The sequence below is a fragment of the Daktulosphaira vitifoliae genome, unplaced genomic scaffold (assembly GCF_025091365.1).
Source record: "Daktulosphaira vitifoliae isolate Bord-2020 unplaced genomic scaffold, ASM2509136v1 Scaffold_2, whole genome shotgun sequence".
Lineage (NCBI taxonomy): Eukaryota > Metazoa > Arthropoda > Insecta > Hemiptera > Phylloxeridae > Daktulosphaira > Daktulosphaira vitifoliae.
In genome coordinates this window covers 12416788-12441197 of record NW_026099573.1, presented here as the reverse complement: position 1 = coordinate 12441197, position 24410 = coordinate 12416788, and the positions used below count along the sequence as shown (strand labels likewise).

The 24410-nt window shown below is 25.1% G+C and overlaps 1 protein-coding gene across 1 annotated transcript; it reads right to left on the bottom strand.

Moving 5' to 3' along the window:
- Positions 1 to 11: 11 nt before the first annotated feature.
- LOC126898916 (microtubule-associated serine/threonine-protein kinase 2) lies at positions 12 to 24410 on the bottom strand. The gene is made up of 23 exons (XM_050673301.1): positions 23971 to 24410; positions 23278 to 23519; positions 13617 to 13687; positions 13026 to 13137; positions 12891 to 12957; positions 12138 to 12243; positions 11896 to 12074; positions 11746 to 11818; positions 11460 to 11684; positions 11162 to 11393; positions 11015 to 11100; positions 10723 to 10953; positions 10488 to 10660; positions 10347 to 10417; positions 10002 to 10107; positions 9813 to 9934; positions 9044 to 9271; positions 8197 to 8382; positions 7939 to 8128; positions 5715 to 5950; positions 4882 to 5072; positions 2024 to 2398; positions 12 to 1686 (listed from the first exon to the last, which is right to left on the bottom strand). The coding sequence occupies exons 2-23, from the start codon at positions 23387 to 23389 to the stop codon at positions 721 to 723; spliced, it is 4338 nt and encodes a 1445-aa protein (XP_050529258.1). The 5' UTR covers positions 23390 to 23519; positions 23971 to 24410; the 3' UTR covers positions 12 to 720.

Here is a 24410-nt window from a genome sequence, read left to right as displayed (position 1 = left end):
TTGTTCCTAAACAATAATTTTGCGAAATTTACACAGAAAATTCTTTAGTCTAAATTCAATATAAACTTATAGAAAGTTTGTTGTTAATTACTACAATATAATAAAAAGATAGATACATAAAAGAGAATAAACACCACGATAACTTGGTCATTTTTATAATTTAAATTTATGTATATAGAATATTATGTTAATCTTATTTTACCATATAACAAAAATTTTAACTAGATTTTTAAACAAATACATATTTATTAACAAATATACAACAGTTAATTTGCAATAAACCAAAATATTAATTTTTGAAAGACAACATTATTATTTTTGTATATTAAAGTATTATTATAGAAAAACTGGTATGATTGGGTATGATAACGTTTTTGGGTATTATTATAATATATCTGGTGGCTAGTCGATAAACATTTGTGTAATAAATATTACAAAAAAAAAAACAGAACAATGATACATGAACAAATAAACATGATAACTTAAAACACAATAAATTAATTGGAAACAATATTAGTAGATTCACGAATGCATTAATGAAGGCTTAATATATCAATACATTTAAAATTAAATCTGACAATCTTCATATTATTAGAAGACTATTTAAACTTCTAATTATAATTTTGATCGACTAGATTGATAGTTAATAAAGCTAATATATATGCATATAAGAATTTAAAAAAATTAGAACAAAAGAAAACAGGAGGATTAAATTTTATTTCAGGTGTGATGTAAATTATTATTACTTTTAACTTCTTCATTTTCATTACTGCTGCTGTTAGATTTTAAATCTTTATTTTTATATTTTCTGTTAAAAAAATATCCTTTAGAGGATTTTGATGATTTTAGTTTTACTGTCTCAGATGGAGAAGGAACTACAGTTGTACAAGATAAGTCTTCTTTAATTGTACTGGGTAAGTCTTTTTCTTCAGCAATACGGGGTAATGAACAATTTTCAGATGCTGTAAATTTCACTTCTTCTTCTGTACATTTTGTACTGGTGACTAGAACTTTATCATCATGATTTAACTTATTTATTTCATTACAATCAGGTTTCGTTGTTATTTTCATAGTAGAATCAGATTCTATCAATGAAGTTTTAGTGCTTACTGGTGGAGATTTGGATGTAACTGTCACACGTGGAGCATGTAAAGTTACTTTTAAGGCTGGATCACATAATGGAGATATAGATGTAGATTTGTTTTCAGCTGTACGAGGGTGCAAACGATCAGGGGATAATGCTCTACGCAATAATGGGGAACCAGGTTCAGAACTCTTGGGTCGACCAAAGCTTTTTTTACTAGACGTTGGTGTAGACAACAATGTAGATGGACTATAAGATTGAGTAGTATTGGAGCTACCAGGTTGATGTCCTGATGAAAAAATTAATGGACTAGGTGATCTAGTTGGTGATTGAGGAAGAGGAGATGGAGATGGAGTTCTAGCTAAAGGTGACAGTGGTATGTGTCCAACTGATTTACGGCGATTAGGAGAATGTAAATTTTTTGTAACTGAATGCAGTTTATGTTTTAGACCATGTAATGTAGAAGGCCGTTGATATGGTGTGGGTGAGTTTGGTGTGATAGTTGGAGAATTTGAAGATGAACTAGATGAGCTGGCAGTTGAATAATCTGCAGTACTAGTCTCAGTTTGAACAGATGGAACACGATTCGACATAGCAGTTAACTAAAAAAAAAAAGTAGCGTATTAAAATGAGCCATTGAACGCGAAAAAAATCTAACCACTAATAAGTGTTACCTTATATTATTAAATAAATACTATTTCATTAAACATATTTTTATTTTATTCTATTTCATTTTTACTTGTATTGCATATGAAATAAAAATTTGTATCATTATATAAAAAAATTATACTATTTAATAATAATAATTATTAAGAATAATAATAATAATTTTGTATTCTATAAAAATTATTTTTTTTTATATTTAGGCCAATATTATAATTAATATCTCGATTAAAGTATGTGTAATTCAGCTATTAAATTACTATAAATGGTTTTTACCTGCTGATAGTCTGGAGTGCATTTTGTGCTTATCTTTCTGAATAAAGAATTTTTATGATGCCTTCTTCTACTTTCTCCTGCAGGAAGATCTTTTCTCTGAGAACGTTTATGTCTATGAGAATGAACAAAACCTAAAGCCTTATGTCTAGAATTAGAAGCTAATTTGCTTTTGCCTGGTTCTCTACGACGTCCACCAGTTTTAATTGATGTAAATTCCAATGGTGTTGATCGTAAAGTTGCTTTATCTCCTCCAGATAAAAGCAACTGCAACACTTGAGTATGATTCATTCCCTGAACTGGTTCCCCATTGACATGTGTAATTAAATCTCCAGGATTTAAACCAGATTCAAATGCAGGACTTCCAGAATCAACTGCCTGTAAAATATATATTAGGATAATTAAAATTTACCAATACTTATGTAAAATATGTTCACAAAGCATTTGAAAACTATGTAATTTAAATTAATAAATTACTAACCCCAATTATAATGCTAATAAAAATAACATTTTAGTAACATTACCATTAAACATTTAATTAAATTGTAATAGATATTGATAAAATTTTATAAGACATAAACTTTAAGAGACCATATTTTCTAGTGGTTTATTAAATATAAATGTTAGTTTATTTGAAGTATAATGAAGTGTTTAACAAAATTAAACCCAGCATAGTGGGATGACGCCACAATGGGAATAAGTATAGATGATATCTGACATAAATTAAAATCACTATTGTAAAAACACATTCATGCAAATCTGTAAATAGTTTAATTTTTAAAAGGAATTATTAAATTATTCCAAAAGCAGCATAAAATCTTAGTTTCTTATTTATATCCTGATAACAAGTTTTATGATTTATAAGTATAATAAATAATTAATACTAATTATAGTAATTAAACTTAGTATTGTGATTTTTACAATGAAATTATTAAAAGATATAGTTGTTGTACACTGGGTGATTCTTATAATATTAGCCACTCGATTACTCTTAGAATAATTATTATATTATGAAAATTCTTTTTGGTACTTTTCAATTTTATATATTTCTCAGTTTCTAATGGACATTACACCAACAACCAAGTTTTTTTTAGTTCTCTCTATTAAAAGCTCTTACCGTTATATATCAGTTAAGATAAGCACAATAATCATAAACAACATAAAAATTAGGTAACAAATAGTGATAATGAAAATGTTTGGCAACAACAGAATAATTCAAAAAGACTTCATTTTAAAACTTCTTTCTCGCTTTCATCACCTAATAGTTATAAAAAAAATCAAAGCTATTTATTACGCCAAATCGACACTCTCCTTTATATACGTTAGATAAAGAAGAAGAATCTATAAGAAGAACTGATATACTTTCTGATTACACACTATATATTTATCATTTTTCTTAGTAGTTTAATTCCGATTCAATCCAAATTATAGATATTTTGATAAAAGTTATTATAAGAGTAAAACTCAAATTCAAATATCTTATAATCTCAAAATGGATTTTTTTGAGTTATTGCCTTATTCGTTGCGCATAGCAATATGGAATTAAAATGTAGGATCAGCAAACTTAAATAAAATTTAAATTATGCAAAATAAGATACTTCGACTAATCACATGCACCACCTTAGGTTTCAAACTATTCCTTATATTCAGAATTACAACTAAAGAAAGTATTGCAATTTGCTAAGGAAAATTCGATACAATCATTCCCTAGCATCCTAATTATTTAGTAAAGGACCTCACTTTACCCACAATGCCTGACAATCCATCCAAGTGATTAAAAAGGAAGTTGTGCAGAGATCTTCTTATACCACAATAACTAAAAAAAAATTCTAACTATTAAATAATATCACTACAAAAAGAGTGTTGTCAATGGGTAGCTTCTCTTCTCAAAATAATCATTATCATCTTTTATACTTATTGTACCAACATTGTAGATGGTATAACTAAATATATATATATATTTCTCAATATATTAATTATTAAGTTTTTTTTTAATTCATCCCTTATACCATTAAAGGGAATCAACTTAATTATTTTAAATGGCAACAAACATACAACTAACTAATACAATAAAAATGATCTTATAAAGAAAATATAATATATTGGGGGCAGGTTATATGTGTACTAATCCCTCCCATCTTAACCCATTTATTTAATTAAAAAAAAAAATCTTCTTTTTTCTTGCCTTAATCCCAACTATTTAGAGTTGGCAAATAACTAATAGTGATATTTTTTTTTAGCTTTGGAGCTATTTACATATTAGATGTTGGAAATATATATTTTTTTTAACTTAAAGTTTAAATAAACACAAGTTTTAATTTAACATATGTTTAAAGCTCGGAGTATTTCCAGAATATTTTTAAATAATAAGTTGTAAAAGGTATTTTTTGTACAATACCTTTTGACATATCGTTGAAGCTGAGAGAAAACAGTGATAGTCACAAAAAAATAACTAAATACATCATAGTAATATTAATACCTTCTCAGCTTTTTATTGAAGCTAATAGATAGATTAATAAACCAATAGTATACAATAAGAAATAAAATCTGTTATGAAACATTTAAAAAAAAAATTTAATACCATGATAATTTTAGCTATACAGCAGGTTCATAATTATGATAAAAAAAAAAAATTATACAAATAATTTGTTTTGGAATGATACTTTATATTAACTTGAGGATAACCAATGCATGTATTAAATTTTACTTTCTTATGTCAATCAAATATTTTAACATTAATTTATAATTGATTTAGCCTTATGATTAAAATGCCTCCAATATGTCAAAATTAAAAATTGCATAGCTCTATTTTTTAAACAACATTATCATTGTTATTTTGTAAGATAAATTTATTTACATACCGATACTAAATGATGCATTGTGTAAAAATCACTGTCTCCAAAGTACACTCGAATAGTGTTTACTGTAAAGCCAAAACCAGAAGGACCTCTACGTAAAATAATTGGTGGTTTCAAGCTAGTAATTAACGGCATTTCTCGACAAGGTGAACTCAATGCACTGGATGATCCTTGTGTACCAACCACATTACACTCTGTAAGCAATATATTTTATTTTTATTGAACAATAAATTAAAGTATAAATGTGCAAAGATCCTTTCAACAGTTTAGGAAATTATCACACATTTTGCAGGAATATTTTCATAAGCTGAATAGTCTTAGAAGCTAAGTCCATCAAGTTAGAATAATTATGATTTGTTATAATATTACAATTCATTATTACATTTTATGCAATAAAAAAATTGATTTAAATTAATACTTATGGATATATTGTTGGGCTGGTACAGAAAATCATTTTAGCTTAATTTTGTGATTCATAATCTTTTAATTTGTTATTAGAGGCATTTACTATAAAATATTACATATTTTTTTAAGATGATATTTAAGTTTAAAATATTGTTTTTTATATTACCTTAAAAAAAAATTAAGATCATATGAGTTTTCTAGATGCATAGGACATGTGTCTGAAAAAAACTTTATTTTTAATTTTTCCTTTTTAGTTGTAAGCTAATTCGCCCAGAAAAAGCAAAATTATAAAATCATTTTTTTTTAAAACGTGTCTTTTTGCAACAGAGTGACTCATATATTTGTACATAAAAAAATTGATGGTAAAAAAAAAATATACATAGAAATATAGAAACTTAATTTTAAAATGATACTTTTAGTAATTAATTTACCTGGAGGTATCATCAGTGATAATCCTGTAGCTGAAAAACTTTTTATAACTGATCTTGTACGTTGATTATTGCCAGAACTATTAATACAACTTTTAGTTGTATTAATAGTTGAATTTGTACCTTGTGATGGAGGCAATGTTTGACACAAATTTGCAGTCACAGGTAAACTTAAAAATTCTTCTTTCTTATTTTTAAGTGGCTTATCAGATTCATTTTCCGATAAACTTCGCAATTGTCTATAATAAACATGAACATGTTTGTTTTAATAGACTAAAATTTATAAATCTGTACCAAATACATACAATATTTTATAAATTTTACCTGATTACAAGAAATGAATGGATTTATTCAATATATAGCATATTAAATAAAATATTAGAAAAAATTGTATAATACTTTGTACTTTAAGAATTAAATACTTAATACAATTATCTTTTGAATAATGAATAAGTAGGCTATCATAAATTATATATATAAATATATAAAAGTTCTCAGAGTAATTTATTTTGATTTTCTTTTAAAAATTTGAAAGAATTTTGCAGGTATTTTAAGGGTTAAATAACAATAAAAAGATCAATATCTGACAGCAAAATATGCATTACGAAAAATGTCTAAAAGTGATATTTCCTAAAAAGTCATGATATTTAAATACAAGTACTTTATCAATAACCAAACATTAAAGAAATCAGTTTTTATTTTTAATATTTCTATTATTTTAGACTCTTAAACTATGTCAATTTTACAAAAAAAACTTTTTTTATTTATCCAACTTCTTCACAAATTTTCTAGTCAATTCAAAATGTTTCATATAATATATTAATAATTAAAAGATAACAAGTAAAATACACTGATAAGATTAATATCATTTTTATGAACCATTATAGAAATTTTTGTTATATTAATGTACACAAAATGATAATCAATAATGATCTCTAAATTTTAACAAAGAAAAGCTCTTTATATTGGATTTTGATTAATACTAGATAAAATTTAAATAAATATAATTTGAGATATACAAAAAGAGGAATAGTCATAAGAATGATAACTAAGAAAAAAAACCCAGCACAATGGGGTCACGGCACAGTGAGGACGTGGCATAGTTGGGTTCAGTATAGATGATATCTCACAGTGATTAAAATCACTATCATAAAATACGCTTCGATGCAAATCTGTATATAGTGTTTAATTTTAAAAAAATGGTGGATTATTCCAAAAGCCACATGATCTACTATTTCCTTATTTATATTTTGCTTAAGTTTTATGATTTATAAGTGTAATATATGATTATTAAATATATATTTATAATATATAAATATATAAAGGGAAATGGTCCAATTTAAAAAAAAAGTATGTTGCATAAAAGAAGAATATAAACAGTATTTCTCATAAAAAAATTGTATTGAGCTATACATTTTTCAATAAATTATAGAAATATAAAGTTAAAAATATAAAATATAAATCGAGAATTTTAACACAAAAATAGCATACGGTGAAGACCATTTCACCAAGAAGACAAAATAAAGTCAAAAATTTTTTTTTTTTTTTCATAACAAAGTACATTACATTAGCTTTAATTTAAGATATATATAAAAGTATCAGTATTTCCAGAACACTTTCAAAAATTAAGTTAAAAAAGTTAATTTTTTGTGAAAAAGTTGTCATTTTAAATCCCCCTGTAGGCAGGTAAAAGGTCAGATTTATAAAGAAAATATACCAAATGATAAGTAAAGACATCATGCATTTAGAAGAAAAAATTATATTGATTTGGTCAATTTTAAAAAAATTATGGCAGTTTTAAATAAAAAAAATTTTAATAATGTCCAAAATTAGCAATTTTTAAATTTGTAATTTTTTGGAGATTTCCACCTTTTATAGGGAATGAGGGAAATTTTTTCAATTTTTGAATGTAATGTCTTGGACTAGATACGATTTGTGATTTTTCGACATATCGTTGAAAGAAATTGATTCTGTGAGAGCTGAGAAAAAGTGGTAACAGACACAAAAATAAAAATAAAAATAATAAAGAAAAAACCACATCATAGTAAAACTAATACAATATCAGCTTTGCACCGAAGCTAAAAATTGTCAATTTAACATGAAATTGTTAATTAATGTTTAGTAAAATGTCTACAAAATTAATCAATAACGTATTTGTGATTCTTTTATGAAAGAAAACAAATAACAAAAAAAATAATTATTCATATATTAAAAAGAAAAATCTTACAGAGATTTATCATCTTCAATTGAAATAGAAAACTTAGGTATACACTCTTTGCTGTAAAGACGACGCCTACGATTGATTTGGGGCATGCCGTTATCAGTGTTTGACAAATCAATTGTAGTTTTTTTGGCTACAGGTGATTTAAGAATTTCATCTACAGTTTCTCCTTCTGAAGCTGATGTGTCAAACAATCCTAAAAATATTTTTTATCATTAAAAATTTAAACAGTACATTAATTATTTATTGAATATTTTAATTTACCAGTACTAGTTGATAAAGAATCTTCTTTGTAATTTATTGATGAGGATAATGACTGGAAATCATTATTCATGGATAATTTACTAGCAACTTTCTTAAACTGTGGTGAATAAGAAGAAAATGTACCCAGAATCAATGAATCATCATCAGTGTCTTCATCAACTTCATGATTATATCGGTCAGCACGAGCTAAAAAGATATTTAATAAATAACTAGGCCAAACTAAAATTATATTCATATTTAGAGTGCAGTAGCATAACTAAGAGAGGGATCCACAACCCTAAAGATAAAAAACAATAGTAGTGAAAGATAATGGAGGTTTGAAGACATTTTAAAAACTATTTGGATTCCTATAAAAAATTTCAAATTGCATTAATAGGATGGTCCTTTGCATATAAATGTAGAATTTATATTTTTCAAAATATGATAGGGCTACCCCTGAAATTTGTTCAAAACTAAAAAGACAATTCTTGTTAATTTTATAAACATTGATCTACCATAAGTTTCAAAAAAAGAGAGTTTTAAAGTGTTTTACAATTATGTATAGTATTAGTGATAGCATTAGGAAAAAATTCCTAAAAACAGTTTTAACTTGTAATTTTTTTATGACTCCTTCAATTATAAAATAATTATCTAACTTTTATATTTAAAATTGAATTATTAAACATTTAAACAATTATCTTGAACTTTATTTGTATAAAACATTTGATAAATATATATATATATATATATTTTTTTGTATATTACAAAATACAAGTCAGAAATCATTGGAAAAGAGTTTTTTTGAATTAATAATATGACATTTCATTATGTATAGAAATAATACAAAATTATTTAAATATAAGCTTACAATCAAAATAACTAGTATCTTCTTCATCACCCAGCTGAGGCATAAACTCAGCTTTTTGTCTTAATAATGAGTTCCAATCAACACCATAAAAGTAAGGATGATCTTTAACTTCATGTGATCCACCAGTGCCTAATCGATCTCGAGGGTTTTGTTGAAGCAATGATGATATAATATTTTTTGCTTCAATTTGAATAGGCCACTCATTTTCATCAGGCCATTCAATATCATCTATAAAAAAATAAAAATTAATAAAAGATTGAATTTGAAAGATGAACAAATATTAATCTATGGTCAATATTTAATAAATTAGTATTGTAAATAAAATTATAAAATAATTAATACTAATTTTATTTAATAATATATTAAGTCGTTATTTTATCATAACCCTACTTGATTATTCATAGAATTAAAATGATTTTGAATTTTTTTTTTTTGGTTATTTTTAGTGTTACATATTATTTTCTAATTAAATAATAATCAGATTAATCAATTAATTGATGAACATTAATAAATTATTAATTATCAAATAATTAACTAAATATAATATGTTTCTATTTAAAAAAAAACAAAGTTACCACCCTTACAAAGCATAAGAGAAAAACTTATAAAAGATTACATAGTTGATAAATAGTTTAATATGTAACTAAAAGTAACCAAAAAAAATTGTTCAAAATTATTTTTATTATGCAAATAATTAAGTAGAAATTATGATAAAAACAGTCACCTATATATATATTGCTATTAAAATCAATTTATTATTGAACTTTACCATTTACAGTATGTGCAAACAACTCTTCTGGTGTTTCTCCGAAAAATGGTACACAACCAACCAAAAATTCATATAAAATTATTCCCATAGACCACCAATCAACTGGTTTTCCATAACCTTGTCTGAAAAAATAATGAAATACTTAAAATTAATACTCTTTTTTTTATTATTATTAAAAATTATATAAACCTTAATATCACTTCAGGTGCTATGTATTCAGGAGTTCCAAACACTTGTTTATCAGAAAACTGTCTTGTGTCACGATCAACATGCACTTCATACAAATTAGTAGCCACTAAAAATGTAATCAATATGTTACGTATCGATAAATATTATATATATTAGTAGTGGGGAATGTCCACTAATCGCGAGTGCGATCACAGGCACACCAATCATTAACAATTATATTGTTTCTCAATAAAGACATATTTTCTGTTTAACTATTTGATGTTGTCTTTCATATTCAAAACACAACACAAAAGATGACTTCACTTTAAATTATTTATATTTTATGCAAAACAAAAAATTACTCACATGACATTAGTCCCATTTTACTTAAACCAAAATCTGTCAGTTTGATGTGACCTAAAGCTGTTATTAGCAAACTAAATAAATCAACATAGTATTATTAAATTATATTATAATAACAAACTGTAAATAGGAGTTAAAACATACTTATCAGGTTTAAGATCTCGGTGAACGATTCCATAGTTGTGAAGATATTCAACAGCAAGTACAGTTTCAGCAAAATAAAATTTAGCCATATCCGAAGGTAACGGTCCAATATTTTTCAATAAAGAAGCACAATCGCCTCCTTCAACATATTCCATAACAAGGCAAAGGTGTTTCTATAAAAATATATTATTTGTTGAAAAAATTGTATAATTATTAAATTCTCAGACAATTTTACCCTTGTTTCAAAACTACAATACATGGTGACAACAAAAGGATTATCAGTAAAACTCATAATATCACGTTCAGCAAAAACTTGTTCAATTTGATTACGTAACATTAAATTATTTTTTATAATTTTCTTCATAGCAAACCTTTGACGAGTTTGCTTATGCCTTACAAGGTAAACAGCCCCATATGCACCATTTGAGATCAATTTTATAACATCAAAATCTATTTCTGATGGTGGCTAAAATGAATCAAAAATATAAAATTAAAAATTATCTTAAAAAATTCTAAACCATTTTTACCGATGTAAAAGTATCCTTCTTAACAGATTGATTTTGATTTTTTTTTAATGAACATTCCTCCAGCTTTTGAAAATTTATATCAATATCTTTGAAAATAAAAATGATTATGTGAATGTTAAACAATTTATTTAAAAACAATGTCCTCACCATCAACTGAATTACGAGTTAGACCCAATTTCCCAATTATATATTGAGGTATTTCATCCTTAATCCCTTGACATATTTTTGCTTGCCCTTCAGCTTGTTCTAATAAATGATAAAATTCTTCAGGATCGAACTCCAAACACTCAAGTAATCTAGCTGGGCGGGAAATAATCAATAAAAGTTTTTTCATTGTTCCAGTAAGCAATTCTGCAGCTTCTTCAGATTTTTCCTTTGCCTAATTTATATAATTAATGTAGTTAAATCAATTTAAAAAAATTGAATTGCAGTTTAAAAATTATACCTCTGCCAACAACAATTCCAGATTTTCTGACATTTCATAAAAATAACCACGTGTTATTAATTTTTCTTCAGATTTTTTTAAACAATCTCTAGCTATTTCTAAAATTTGATGATTAACAAAACGAACAATGGGTATAGCATCACCAGATATATCCAAATAATCTAAATTAATTTTTTCATATTCTTGGATGAACATTTTTAAACGTTCTTCCATCTGATGAGTAGCCTACATATTATTAAATTAAGTTTTAGATTAAATTAATATAAAATAATAAATAATGGTTTACCTTGGGAAATCTATCTTTATATAGTACATTCATTGTAACAATGTCATTATCAAAAATGGGAGATCTGCTAGGACTATCAATACAAAGATAGTTGATTAAGATAAAATCTTATACATTTTTTAAACGACAAATAAAATAATTAAAATGAACCTTAAACTTCTTGATCGAGGTCTACTAAACTGAGGCTTCCTGTATATAATATTATCCTCTTCTGCACTGTGACTATGATTACTGTCATTTGAAGAAAAATGCCTAGAAAACATATTTAGTTCATCTGAAGTTGGCATATTTGGAAGTTGATGTAATCTCTCTTGACTGGAACATTGAGACTGGAAATCAATAATATCTGTACTGTAAAAAGTTCCACAACTTTGGGTAGCTTTTACGCTTACTGATACATTAGAGCTTCCAGATGTGGTTCCATATCCAGATGATGGTAATGATGCAACAGACCATCTCCTTCCATCACGACATTCTGTTGTTAACAAATTATAGGGCCTAAAAATAAAAAAAAGGTTTAATAATTATAAAAATATAATATAATAAAAATTTAAATAACGTCAAAAATAAACAAAGGTATAAAAGTTAAAATCAAAGGCTAGGGTCTAAAAGAGAGCCTTATATACAAATAGAGAAACAAATTTACTGCTTTTAAAATAACTACACTAGACAAATTATGTATGTTAGTAACATAATCCAAGTTTCTCCTTAAAAAAGTAATCTCTTTCCTTCCAAAGAAATTAAAAAATATATATGCAGATCGCTATCATCTCCTTAGCTTCTATTCTAGTTTTTTGGAGGGGTTGACTAACTTACAATGATTTGACAAGATTAATACACTAGCTGTTGACCAAAGACAACCTTATTATGACTGAGAGAGCCAATAAGGAGTTAAGTGTGTATAACTGTTTAAGTTCCTGTTTGGTTACCCATCCTGGAACCAACAGCAAACAGCTCATCTAAACATCAATTCTAAAAGGCAACTAAATAATCCACCCAACCTCAAAAAATTAAAAATATAAATACAGTTATTTATAAAATTTTAGCAGTAGTTATTTGAAAATAAAATTTTTTTTCTTCTTTGTAGATTGAATATTTTATACTCAAGCATCAGAAATTATATATAAGATTAATATGTACAATACCTTTTGATTGATGCAAACGGAAAATGAGGATGAGAATGTACCACTTTAGGACTTTCCAGTGGACTGCCTAACATACATAAAAATGATTAAAAATAAAGTACTCAAAATAATTATTATTTTTTTAGTAACACTTACTTGACATTGGAGAATGACATCTAGGTAATGTTGGAGATGTGTTTGATATAAAACTTTTACGATGATTAGCTTTATTTGAGCGCCTTCCACATCCAGCAACATGTAGTTCTTTCTACAGAAATATATGCCATTAAAATTATAAAAATAAATTATTAATTCAAATTGAATTAAAAAGAATATGAATACAATTGGAAAAACTTATCTTTAATTGTAACTTATATAAATTGTAAATAGTACAAGTTAAATGATTTTTAAATCTTTAATAGAAATATCTGGTTTAATAATAATGATAGGTAAAAAATTACAAACGATTTTAAAATTGCAAAACTTTGACAAGCAATAACAGAAAAATAGTTCACTGTATGAAAAATATTATAAAAACTATATTATTATAAATAACAAAATTTTTTTATTTATGAATTATTCTTATTAAAGAAAAAATTAAGGTTTTTAAACTTAAATGAACGAAAAAAAAAATTATTAACTTCACATTATTGTAAATTTTTTTGTTAGAAAAATTAAAAATGTTTGATAGTCTTTAAGAAAGTGAGTGTCTTATACTTAATCAATCACTCTCTATTATAATCTTACCAAACTATTTGATAATAAAGGAGCTGACTGTCCTAGAGTACTGTTGCGCATCAAAACCAAATTTGAAACTTCTGAAACAATAATGGAATAATAGAAATTATTTCAACAAAAAATATTACATTTTAAATACAAAAACATTTATAAGAATTATTTATTTTTTAACTTATTTAATTAGTATATGCACAAATAAGGGAATGCTTTGTCTACTTAGCACTCCCTAGGATAACATTAGCGCCCCCAAGTAAATTTGATCATTTTTTTTTAATTTTGTAAGAAAAAATAAAATAAGGTGATATGGGTAAGTGTATCTCTGCTGCAAATATGGATGTGATGACATTTATTCACAAGAAAAAATTTTATGCTAGTAGTAACGCTGCTAAAATAGGGTTATTAAGTATCACGTAGCATAATTATTTATTACTTGCTTGTAAAAATTTGATACTGTTTGGTTATATGGTCAAATATTGATTTTTTTATACAATTGATTTTAACTAAACAATTAATTGCACTTATTACATAATATATATTTTAACAATTAAATAATATAATTTATTTAAATTCGAGTTCACACTTATCCTAGTATATTTGTGTACTGGGGTAATTGTAATACTAGTTTTGTAGATCATATTAATAAAAAATATCATAACTTGGATTATTGGAGAATTCATTTTTTTTTTTTGTAAAATGATCTAACCAATGAAAAAAATGTTAATAAATCAGTAAAACATGAACATTGAGTAATTGACTATGACATTAAAAAAAATGTATAACATTGAAACTAATTATCTAATTTGTTTTAGATTTGTATCATAAATTATACTATCGTGTAGAATAGTCAAAATACTTTAATAATTAAACAAATATTAAATATTTTTTCATATTTATACACACATATTGTATATATGGCGTATTTATCTCTTTAGCGTGCCTATGCTAAATAATTTTGGAATGAATATTATAATAAAAAATAAACCATTTCATAAATGAAACAGAAATATATTAACAATTATATTTACAAAAAAGGTAGCACAGTGTGGACGTGGCATAATTGGGACGAATATAGATGATATCTGACAGTGATTAAATTTACTATCGTAAGAAATGCTTCAATGCAAATCTGTAGATAGTGTTTAATTTTAAAAAATTGATAGGTTATTTCATGTATTTTTAATTGGTAATAATCTCAAAAAAGAGGTGATAGAAAAAATCTAATTTCAAACTTGAAATTAGTATAAAAATTTGTTTTAATAAAATATATATTGGTCTATAATCAATAAAAAAAATTTTATTTCTGTGTAATTTAGTATAAAAACAAATTTTATACTATTATTAATTAGGAGATATTTAATTAAAAAAAGGTTTTTTTGAAGTGGCCATTTTTACAATAGGGTCTTTTTGAGATATTTGTCTGAATTTCTAAAATTAAAGGAATTTTTCCAATAATTGATAATTATGAGTTCAATAAGATTAAAATCGTGTTCTTTTAACGTATTGGTCATTAAAATTGGTTAAGTGAGAAATGAGAAAAATTAACGACAGTCACAAAAAAAAACCATATAGTAAAATATTTTAATATGAATAAGAAATTTTTCTCAAGAGGGGAGACACTACAGTTTACGGGGAATGATGAAATTTTTTTCAATTTTAAATTGTAATGACTTCAACTAGATACGATTTGTGATCTTTTGAAGTATCGTTGAAAGAAATCGGTCCAGTGAGAGTTGAGAAATAGTGGCAACAAACACAAAAAAAAAAAACACATCATGGTAAAATTAATACCTTCTCAGCTTTGCGTCGAAGCTAAAAATATGATTTGTCTAAATTAAGAGTATTTTATAAGTTAAAAGTATTTCAATATTTAACCAATTGCATTTACCGTTTGTTCATATAACATTATTGGCAATAGTAAAATATTTTTTACTCAAAACACTTCCACAATTTATAGTACAATAGCTGTCCCTGACTTATAATGTTAAATACTACCCTGTTAATAATTTAGTTGTGACAAAAGTGAAAACGTATCATTTTTATCTATGGATAAAATGTGTATTCACATTTTAAAAAGTTAAGACAAAACATCAACCCCAAGAACAATAATTTAATTCATAAAATCTTGTAACTATACTTGCAAGTCACAACACGTTTAAATAATTGAAATTGAAAGGTTATACAAGTTAATAATTAAGTTAATATTGATTTTTATGATAAACAGAGAAAGTACATTTTCTTAAATTTGATCATTGAAATTTAATGGAACTTCTTTCGTGACAAAAAATAAATATAACAGAATATCATGATTTACTAAAAGACCCTAATTGTGTATAGTTTTATGACCGGGTCGTGATTTGATTATACTCAACTTCACTTTAGAATACTATAAACATATGTATACAAAAGTAAACAAACTAATATAAACATTTGCATGAGGTCACAATAAATTAATGAATAAAAAAAGATCTATGCCAATTTAAATGCCGTGTGAAACTTACGCGAAGGTACAGTTGAACGGAAGGATTCAAACTAAACGTGGGAGACTATACAAACAATATTTTTATTACAATAGTCTACCGATAAGACAATTTTTAAAATAATTGTATCGCATCATAGACATGAATTAAATTTTTTAATGTAGTAAAAAAAATATATTCGTGAAGACAGAAAATCCAGAGTGTTGATCTGACGTAATTTTAAAGAAATAATTTTGTTTATATACATTTTATGATCTTTGAACTTTGATTAACTAATAATATTATTATAAAATGAAATTCGTATAACTGAATACAAACCTTTGGTTATTTGGCTAGTTTTATCAAAATAAAAATATATTAGTATATCATATACAGATTCAATGACTATTATAGATTATTCATGATAGGTGCGATGACAATATACCCGTTGTAACGTCTCGATGAATTCAAATTACATGATCTTCATGTATTAATACATATTAAGAGCCAAGATGAGATTAACGTATCAGAAATGCTTATAAAACTTCACTTCCAATGACGTGCAGCTTTAGATAATTAAAGATTGCTAATTAAAAGAAATAATCATAGTTTTGTCTCATTAAGTTTCATTTATTTATTTCTGTTGAAAACCAACTTATAACGTAATCTTCAATTAATAACAAACAACAAATGCAATAGAGTAGCCAGAATTTTTTGGGAGGTGCTAATGATTTTTTTTCATTTATTACGTACTCTTGTCTAAGTCATACAGGCTTAAAAATAATAATTTAGCAATAGAGGAGCTGTAACCCCATTATCCCCCTCCCTTCCTTGGCTATGCCACTGAAAAAAAGATAGTAAGATATTAACTGTATACATAACTAGTGATTTATAACATTATACATAATTAAATTTCAATCAAAATGAATGCTCAATTCTTAAATACACATTATTAATCAATAAGTAATTAGACATAGCTTATAATAATAGAATATTTTCTTAGATTTTGTCTTCAAAAAACCTCTCTATTTAACCGAGAATAAAGATTAATGGTTAATTAAAATATTTTGATCTTAAAATCTTCACCTTTTCAGGAAAAATTCAGAAGTGACACAAGACATATTACAACTTTTAACAGTACATTAATATAAAACATTAGTTAGTAGTAATATTATTCAGTAGTAAAACAGATGTTACTGCTAGCTTACTACAGCAAATAGATTAAAAAATAATACACAATAATTTCTTTTCAAAGGTAAAATATCATGATGGCCAATAAACACAAATATAAACTATTTATCTCAATACATCCACGAATAACGTCAACGCGTGCGTGCTTAAGTGGAAAATGTATAAATAAATACATATAAATTGTATTCAAAATACAAACATGCGAATGAATGAAAGAATAGTTGAAGGGCCTCAAGGAAAAACCGTAACATATTGCCAATACATGACCTCAAGCAGAGTCTGCGTTTATCTATTTGCCAAATTGACGATCGATAATGAATATTAACGTTCTACTGGCGACATAGATTTCGTTCTGTTTAACTTGGCAATAGTACTTTTTAATACAGAGTTTAAAACACAGTTATACCATAAATGATACACACGTGAAAGAACCAATAACTTATACTTGATTATTTTTTTCAATCATTATTTAAACAAAATTTATATCATTAGTTAATGAAAAAATAAAAACTAGTTACATAAACCTTTATTTTATAATAATCTTGAAACTAAGTTTTACAGCAATTGACAATAATAAGTAATAACAATACAAAAACAAATCGATATTATTAAAAAAAAAAAAATATGGACAATGTAGTTTAGTACATCAATGCATTACAAACGAATATTAAATTAGTGATCGTCACTTCCCAAGAAATAATTAAATGTTTTGATTCACTAGAACTTAAAATAACAGATTTCAAGTTTCAGTTATCAAAAAATAACTTTATCTTCACAAAAGTTACAGAAGATATATATTTTTTAATTTAGTACTTTACCTGTCTCAAATTTAGTTCATTAATCGAATAAGTAAATATATTTAAACTAACGTGTAATAAGTACTAATTTACTTAATTTTAAACATAGATTATTATGTTTAACAGATAAAATATAACCAATATAATAACTGCTAGTATCCTTCGACTTGCACAACTTTGAATATTCGTACACACAAATTGTATAAATAAAAAAAAATATGACCTTTAACTAATAACTTTTTTATTAAAATAGTTTTTATTGTAATAATATATGTATATTTAATGTAATTCATTTTTTGTTTAATAAATAGTAAAATTAATACTCAAGTTTGATGTTTAATGATTCATTTTTGTTAAATCTTATAATTAAACGGATTGAGGTAAAACTTTAAGGTAATGAAAATTTTCTCCAATTTAAAAGAAAATGTTTAAAATGCACCATAAAATTTTTTTTTTAATTTTTAATAATAACCCTGAATAAAACAAAAAAAAATGTTTACAGTAATAAAATTAAATAAATCACTTTTATTAAAGTCTTTACGTCTAAACTTAGCCAAATTAAAAGTATTTTTACTACCACTAAATTAGCAAACATTTCACCAAACATATTACCTTCAATCAAATATTCTTTACCTTCATTTAAGAATTACAACATGTAATTAACATATATCCTATTGTTAATACTATGAATAATATTACATTTAAATTGAATACCTTCTAGTAAGGTTCAAAGAAATAATCAGATAATTTAAAAAATTGTAATTAGTCTTTATTAAAAATGATTAATATAATTTTTACTGAACTAATGGATACAAACTTTCAAGTTTATCTACAATAATATCATCTTAAATCACCAACCCTAATATTCTCTTAACAATTAAATGCGATGTCCTAATTATTCATTATCTTTAAACTAGTCAAAGGATTCCATGTATACATTAAAATGATTTGCAAGATTAAATGATTTTGAAAGAAACATAATAATTTATGCAAACTAATGAAAGTAACAATTTAACTAGTAAATATCTACACATATAAATATATAAGGTTTCGTTTTTATACAAATTTATGTAAAATGTACAATAATTTTTTTTTTTTATTTTGTTATTTCCTATTCACTTACAAGTTAATTCGTCAAGAAAAACAAAATCACAAAAAACATTTTTTTCGGATTTACGTCCTTTAGCTACTGGGCTCTCAATTAGCGTAGAGAATTAAGTGTACATATTATTCATCAGATTAGCGTACATCGATTTAGAAAAACGAGTAGATAAGACATGTTATTAACCGAAAACAGTGATATCGAATAATAACATAAAACATTTGTATTATGACCTATAGCTATCAAAACGGTGTTTATACAACTAGATTACTATGGATAAATAAATAAATAATGAATACCAAGTAAGAACTGAACTAAGTTTGATTGTGGAACACACTTACATTTTTTAAATCAACTATGAATGTTGAACGATTAAATAAAACATCAAAACAACTGATACAACACATAATATATTAAATATTAAAGGAGTTTTTTTTTTTGAAAATACGTAGAAAAGCAATGATAAAGATTACAAAACGAATAAACTTGTACTTACACAATAAAAAACATGTAATTTATAAATCTAAGCTAAAAGAAATCATTAATATATGGAAACGGCAAGCGTTAAGACGAATAACTTAAAGACTGAAAATTAATATAATGAAAATTAAGTACAATGGTGTTAACTATCCATAAATCAAAAGATAACAGTGTTATAATTTTTTTTTATAATTTAAGTCTAACGAACTTACAAACAACAATGTATAAAACAGTTCAGAATGCACCCACGCTATAAAGAAATATTATCTAGAGAAATAAATTACGAGATTATTTTAGGCAAGATAGACTATTGTTTATTCTTCGTTAAGATTGTAAGTTTCATAAATCGCTGATAACTCATGTAAAAATCGCCAATAATAACCTCGACATTTTTTGCACCATGCTCAAAAATATTCTGTAATATAAATGCTTAACGCATTCATGAATTGTTGTATTTGTTACAATATTTACAGATTTATCCAAATTTTCAGTTTTGTGCTAACATTTTGAATTCTGCAGCGAGTTTGAAACTTCAGCACGAAACTGAAGACATGGATGTATCTATAACTAATCTAAATAATATTCTATAATAGAAAAAAATATTGTTAAAGCCTAGTGTTGTTAAACTAAAATTTCTTGGAAAAAAATACATAAATACATTTAATATTTATACACTGTGTAATTAAAGTACACTAAAAATGAACGTGGCAATAAACACCAATTATAATTGGTGTTTAAAGATTAGTAGAGATTGAATACAGCTTTTAAATTATTAAGTTTTTTATTTACAAATTTCAACATTATTCTGGATAAATTATCGTACCTGACTTCTTTAATTATTTAAGCATGGCAGTTTAATATTTTTACATAATACTTAAAAAATCAATATTGTAACTATAAAGCTAGACGTTATTTTCTATTCTCCGTGTATAATTAATTGAACTTTGTATTGAACCAATAGACTATATTTCTTCATGAATAGAGTAGAAAATGAAGTAGAGAACATTGATTAACAGTTCAAAACTGAATAAAAACAAGTATTCAAGTTATTTCAACTTCATTTTCAATATTTTAACAAAGAAAATAATAATGATAGTTTACATGAATTAGAACTTAATAAAATCCATTATAATTATTGGACTATCTTGGTGATTAGACATTATTTCTTTGGTGATCTAATAATGAATACATTAACAACCGATAACTACACGATCGATTTTTACAAATATTCATCCATTATATCTTCAATAACTTAAATAAGTAATCATAAATAAAAGGAAAGTAATTAAAATATGTCATAATCTACAAGTCTAAAGTGTCAAAAACATTTTTGGATCTTCTGGCACATTACTTAATTGACTAACTAACCCATGTCGGATTAAAGTCCTCTACTATCCACATAATTATAAACATTAAACTTTTAGCTAAACATAACCGATAAACAACATACTGAGTAGGGACAACCTTAATACAAATTTACCTTAACACTTTTTCGGAACGTTTGGCCCATAGCCTAAAATAGTATGTTTCGAGTTTTAAATTCCATCGGTAGAATAGCCAGCCATAGTAAATTTATAAATACCTGCATAATGAGAGATTCATGGGTGTGGATTACCAATAGCCCAAATAAAGTCCAAGACAATTTAATAGTGGAAAAAGAGTATATTAACCTTAATGAATATTTTTGAAATTAATTTATGAAAATAATACAATATCAATTTGAAAAATATTATTTCGATATTGTATATTTCAAATAGCAAATCAATTCTATAAAAACTACAACATTTATTTTTAAGATACAAGAATCGAAAACTTAAAAAAAACACGGATGGAGAATTGAATACAAGAATGTTATCATAGTGGGAAAGAAAAGAAAAATTTTGTTGAAAAATCAATTCAAAGGATAAATGTTTGAACTAAATCGATTACAATTTAATTATCGATTTTTTTATATGATCAAGTCAATAGAATCTCAAAATTAAGCGCTCAATCAGGCTATACCATACACATTGAATGTGCACATAATAATTCTATATATATTATATTATAATAATCATAAGGTTTAAACTTTTCATCTACAATTTCTCAACATTGAAAATTTCACGCCTCGTAAAATATTACATTGAAATTTTGAAAAATATGTTTTTTTCCTTCTATACACGGCCGGCCATAAAAATAAGTCTGAAAAATCGACTAGTTTAATGTGCTATTATTTCCCGGGAGCAAACAGCCAAGTTATCAAACCTATCTATATGGCCAAGCTTTTATGGGAGAGGCAAATACATAGGCAAAAATTAGAGGGGCTTAGCCCCAACAAAATTTCAGAAATATTACATAAATTATTATATTACTAAAATTTAGGGATGGGGAAATTTTTAATAGAGTGGTATTGCAAATGACACTAGTTTTTAGTCATTCTTATGAATTACTGAATTTGTAACTAAGAACGTTTATCAGATAAGTACTGTTATATAAATTTTGCAGTATTACAGTTGATTCAAATAATTAAAAACAAAAATGATTTATACAAAAATTAAGTAAATAAATTTGAATTACTAGTTAGTATAGTTAAGTAATACAAATGGGGAAACATAAATAATATACAGATATGCTATGCAACTATGTCTGACATCTTTAATAATTTTTAATCAAGCAAATATTTTGTATTAATTTTTTTTTAATAACTTTAAAAGTTTTAGATTATGTTAAAAGCATATATTTTATTATTTGTCTTTGATAACAAAAAAACTGATTTTTTTTACTGTACACATTGCTACACTATACATTCAAACTTTATACATCAATAGTCAAAATATTTTAATAATAATATTTTTCATCCAAATGAAATATTTCATAACAATTTGTAAAATATTTCACAAAGATAAACTTTATAGAATTTTAAAACTCTAATCATAAGTGTTTTATAATTAGATTTAAAGGATTAGGTTCATTATACCCTTTAGTATGAACTTTATACTAAGATAGAATACTTAGAAACAAAAATATTAACATGTAATTTTTATAGTAAACATTAGTTTTAGACATTATCATAATCACCATAACTTTATCTCAACTAATTGGTTTTGGCTCTGCCAATAACAATTTGATGAAATTTTACACCGGCACTGTCCTGGTGCAACTTTATTATGACTGAGGGAACTAATATAGGGAAAAGGTATGTGTCATTAAATAATTTTAAGATAATAGCAAATAGTACAGCTAAATATTAGCACAAAGGTGAAAAACTTAATAAGCTTAATGTAAAAAAATGCTAGTTAGGTAATTAAATAAAGGAATCTTAATAATAGAGGATATATAAATATGAATACATCATAATAACTTCTTAAAACTATTTCATTTACTTATAAGTTTAAACTTATAATGAATTCCCACATAAACTTGACTTTAAAAGCTACACTACATTTATTGCAATGTAAAATATAAATGTGTAATACTATTTTTTTCTAATAAATATATAAAATTTCAACAATTATATTTGTTAAAAAGTTATTTTACTTTACATAACAAGTATAAAATGTATTATATAAATATTTTTTTAAAAAAATAACATTTTTTAAGTAACTTAAAACAATACTAACATTATCAATTACAGAAAAACTAAACATAAAATTATTTAAATTTACCTGAAGTTTTAGACACTGATGATTTGCTTTTTGGTTCTTCTGAATCTGAGTAGCGGCGATGGTCAGACTCTTTTAAAGACAACTGTCCCTTCCATGATCTTCTATTTTCCATATTGAGATTTTTTATTTTATAATAAGCTCAAAAAAATTATATCAATTGAAATAACTAAAGCCATATTTTATAGTTCTTGTTTTATAATTATATTATTATAATTTGTCGAAACTAATAAAATTTACTCCATCTGAAAAAAAATATAAATATTGTAATTAACTAAATAAAAAATTTAAAAGAGAAAAGAAATTGGTATTAGTAAAATGATTGAGGAAATTAAATATCTATTATTTAAATCAATAACTTCACAATTTATAACACAACCCTAATTATTTTCTTTTATACATATTATTGCAAGTTCAATTAGATAGTTTAAATGATTTTAAAAATATTTATAAAAGTACACATTAAATAAAAGTTATATAAAGTTTCATACAAGTTGACCTAACTTTTGACAAGTTTCCATTTACGTAACTTAATGTCATAAATTAAATAATAATAATTAATAGGACTTTAATAATTTTTTTATAGTCAATAACTAAGGAGGACTGAGGTAATAAACTAGTCAGGATTTTTTTATTTAATTCGCACAAATTATTAGCATAAAGATGAAATTGTGGTAATGGGTCACCAAAGCTTACCTATTTTCTATACTCGAAAAAATAGTCGGTCGTCAAAAACCAACGAACATCATTAATTTCACTGTGTCAACAGTGGATGAAAGTTGCAATAACAACCACGAACGACATGCTTTTCTCATTTGCATAGTCGATGTGATAATAAAAACGTAGATTTGCAACACTAGTGGCAGATTCTATTTCTTAACTCAGAGTCTAAGGCTGGGCTAATCACTGTTCACACACGTCCACGGCACACGGTAATGAAAACACGACAACGGAGACCGCAGCCAAACGTTTCCACGCTGTGTAACACGCGACGGAGGAAAAACGAAGTTACTATACCCTGCGATTACAAAAATAATAATAATAAATAACAATACTATCCAACGCTGGCTGTGCTGATGCACGTACGCGCACGATTACGAACGACCCACACGGACATGAGATAATGACGGCGGCGA